The sequence below is a fragment of the Histoplasma capsulatum genome, genomic scaffold (assembly GCF_000149585.1).
Source record: "Histoplasma capsulatum NAm1 scaffold_18 genomic scaffold, whole genome shotgun sequence".
NCBI lineage: Eukaryota > Fungi > Ascomycota > Eurotiomycetes > Onygenales > Ajellomycetaceae > Histoplasma > Histoplasma mississippiense.
The window spans coordinates 13,043-15,992 of record NW_001813965.1 but is presented as its reverse complement, the minus strand read 5'-3'; the positions used below and the strand labels follow the sequence as shown (position 1 = coordinate 15,992).

The following is a 2,950-nucleotide window of genomic DNA, read 5'->3' as shown; positions in this document are numbered from 1 at the left end:
ACAAAAGCGCCAGGGCAGCAGCACCGGCCCAAAAACGATCCTCTGACTGCGTGGACATGGCATTTCCTCCTCCCCCAAGTAAACGTAACCAAGTCAAGTTCTCCGTCCAAATCTGCCGACGGCTCTACCCGACGCAATCGAGTTCACCGCCGCATCGTTATCCGGGATTGTGGGAAACCAATCTATGAGAGTAGCTCGAAGTCTACACTTCTCACTGAGCTGGCCGGCTGTATTGACGGATACATGTCGCTCCATGATGTGGCTGGCCTCATCCAATGTGACGTTTCCCCCCGGAACCTGATGGTGAACGAGGACAAGGATAACCCTTCATGGCCTGCCTTTCTGATCGACCTTGACCTGGCCATCAAGACGCAACGGGACGGGTCTTCCGGCGCCCAGGGCAAGACGGGCACCAGGGCGTTCATGGCCATCGGTGTCTTGTACGGTGAAAAGCATTGTTTCATGCATGATCTGGAGTCGTTCTTCTGGGTTCTGTTCTGGATATGCATTCACTATGAAGGCCCAGGGAAGGGGAGCACTGTCGAACGGTTTGAGAAATGGAATTATATGAGTACTGAAGAGCTGGCGGCTGCGAAGCAAGGAGTGATAAGCGAGGAGGAAGATTTTGTTCGGATTGCGCAAGGCTATTTTACTCCGTATTATCGATCATTGATCCCTTGCGTCAACCGGTTGCGGCGCCTTGTCTTTCCAGACGGCGGACGGTGGAAGAAACCAAATCCCAACCTACCCCGGAACATGATTGAAACGCTTCAAGATGCACAATATAACTCAGATGCAGTAAATTAATACAAATTTATCCTTTTACGGGTTACGTTTCATCGTTTCTGGATGATTCTCTTCAATAGCTTGGATTGCCTTGTTTTGTCTTTTGATATAGCATTCTTTCACTAATATATGGATTGAGATGGATCTCCATGATTATGTTATGCAGAGATGTATTGTCGCCGCCCTTGGCATTTGTGGAGGCGGTTGCTGTAGGTCTTCGCATGATGGCATTTGGCATTGTGGTGATAGGGTTTCTGTTGAGATGTGACTTTCCAGTTGAATTGTAGAGCATGGTTATTACGGTTTAAGAATAGAAATATTGATATTCAGAACTAGAGAGGTCTTTATACTTCTCTCTAGACAAAATACGTGAATACAAATGATTCGAAGCAAAACAAAAGTGGGAGACAAAGAAATGAGGGCAACGAGCAAACAAACACACACAATATAAAGACTGTACCATGGGACGTAGGCAAGATAGACCCTCGGCTGGAATGTGATAGGCAATGTCAATGGAGCTCGTGGGCCGGATTCAAATGTGCTAAGCAAACAAAAATCAAACAGAGGGAACCAAAGCAAACGGGTAACAATCAAGACAGAAGAAGTACGGAACAAATCAGAGCCGAAATTGATACTGACACATGGGTGCAGAGGAATTATCATTGGTACCTCGCAAGACCCAAACGCTCATACATTCCCATTATCAAGGCATACGACGATACGATATCTTTGATTGAGTGTCAAAGTGATTAGGTAACGGAGGTCGCGATTACTTTTGTTGCGATGGAATATTTCGCAGCTGCCATGAAAATCATGATGTACCGCTGTAGATAGCATTGACCACTTCTCATGGCGCATCGTGGCCCTTCTTGTAATTGGTGGCGGTGTCAAAACTATGCACCGTGGCCATCATGCTTTTACAATGAGAAATAGAATTTTACATAGCAAGTGAGGAAAGATTCCTCACTTCATTTGTACAGAAGGGCAACAATGGAGTATCATTAGACGTTTATCCAATGCAAAAATGAGACGAGAACAAGTTGAATCAATACAAGAACAAGTTGCTGCTAAAATGTAAACCGCGCCTTCTTGGAGCGGTTCCTCAAAGGCGGTCTCCCACGCCGCTTAAGGGATCCGTGACTCTCTACCTTCCCCGATTTGGCCTGGAACTCATGGACCAACTCCTCACATCCAGGGATCAGATCATGTTCAGGCTGCCAAGAAGGGTCGTAGCCTCTCCATTTCACCAAGTACCACCGCATCCCTCGGTCATCATCCCCCGCCAAGATCTCATCAACCAACCACTCCTCTGTTGTCACTCCGCCATCTTCAATCAACATTGGCGGCGGTGGGGTCCGACCCTCAGAGCCGGACTCGTCATCACTCCCGACACTGGGTGCCAAGCTGCATGTACTTGGCGCGGTTTGGGAAATTGGGATCCTATCATCGTCGCTCAGATCCCGGACACCATCGTCAATGGCGATGGATGTGTCTAACATTCGTAAGAACCCACGCGAGAATGGAGTGGATGGCGGGGAACTAAAGAAATTGACGAGGAAAGGGACGTACCTTTGCTGCCTGCAGCACTCTGGACTCGGGGCTTAGACACCACATCACTTCGTTTGTAAAACAGCCCCGGCATATTTTTGCTCGAGTTGGTATCCAGCACAACACTGTCGCTGTCGCTGTCACTGGAAGAGCCGCTGCACTTTGGGGTAAAACTGGTGTTGCTCTCCTCATCATCTTCATAGTCGCGGGATCGTTTATTTGTAGCGATGGACATCGATGTATCCGGTGGATCGGAATCGTCGACATAGAAGAGACTACGCAGCGAATCCCAATCATTGTCGCCTGTATCGATACGCAAATCTAGGTTCTGGTTCTGAATGTCTGTTGCCTTCACATTTGAGCTGGTTACTTGACTTTCACGTATCTTAGGAGGCTCTTTGTTGACCGGTTTCTTGTTCTTATCGATTCGCTTTCCGATCGCAGATTGCTGGGCATGGGAAACCGGCGTCCGCTGAAATTTTGTGCCTGGTGCCGTGGCGTTTGGATTGAAATGGAAGAACGACATGGGGCGGCGATTTAGTCGGCGATACGGAATAGTGAAATGGTGTAAGCAGTGCTTTTGGATGGATTGTAGGAGGCTCGAGTCGTTTTGGGA

The 2,950-nt window shown here is 48.1% G+C and overlaps 1 protein-coding gene across 1 annotated transcript; it reads right to left on the bottom strand.

The window, feature by feature from the left end:
- Positions 1–1,853: 1,853 nt before the first annotated feature.
- Positions 1,854–2,860, bottom strand: HCAG_09084 (predicted protein; the record flags this gene model as incomplete). Its single annotated transcript, XM_001535921.1, has 2 exons — positions 1,854–2,278; positions 2,356–2,860. The coding sequence occupies 2 exons, from the start codon at positions 2,858–2,860 to the stop codon at positions 1,854–1,856; spliced, it is 930 nt and encodes a 309-aa protein (XP_001535971.1).
- Positions 2,861–2,950: the final 90 nt, after the last annotated feature.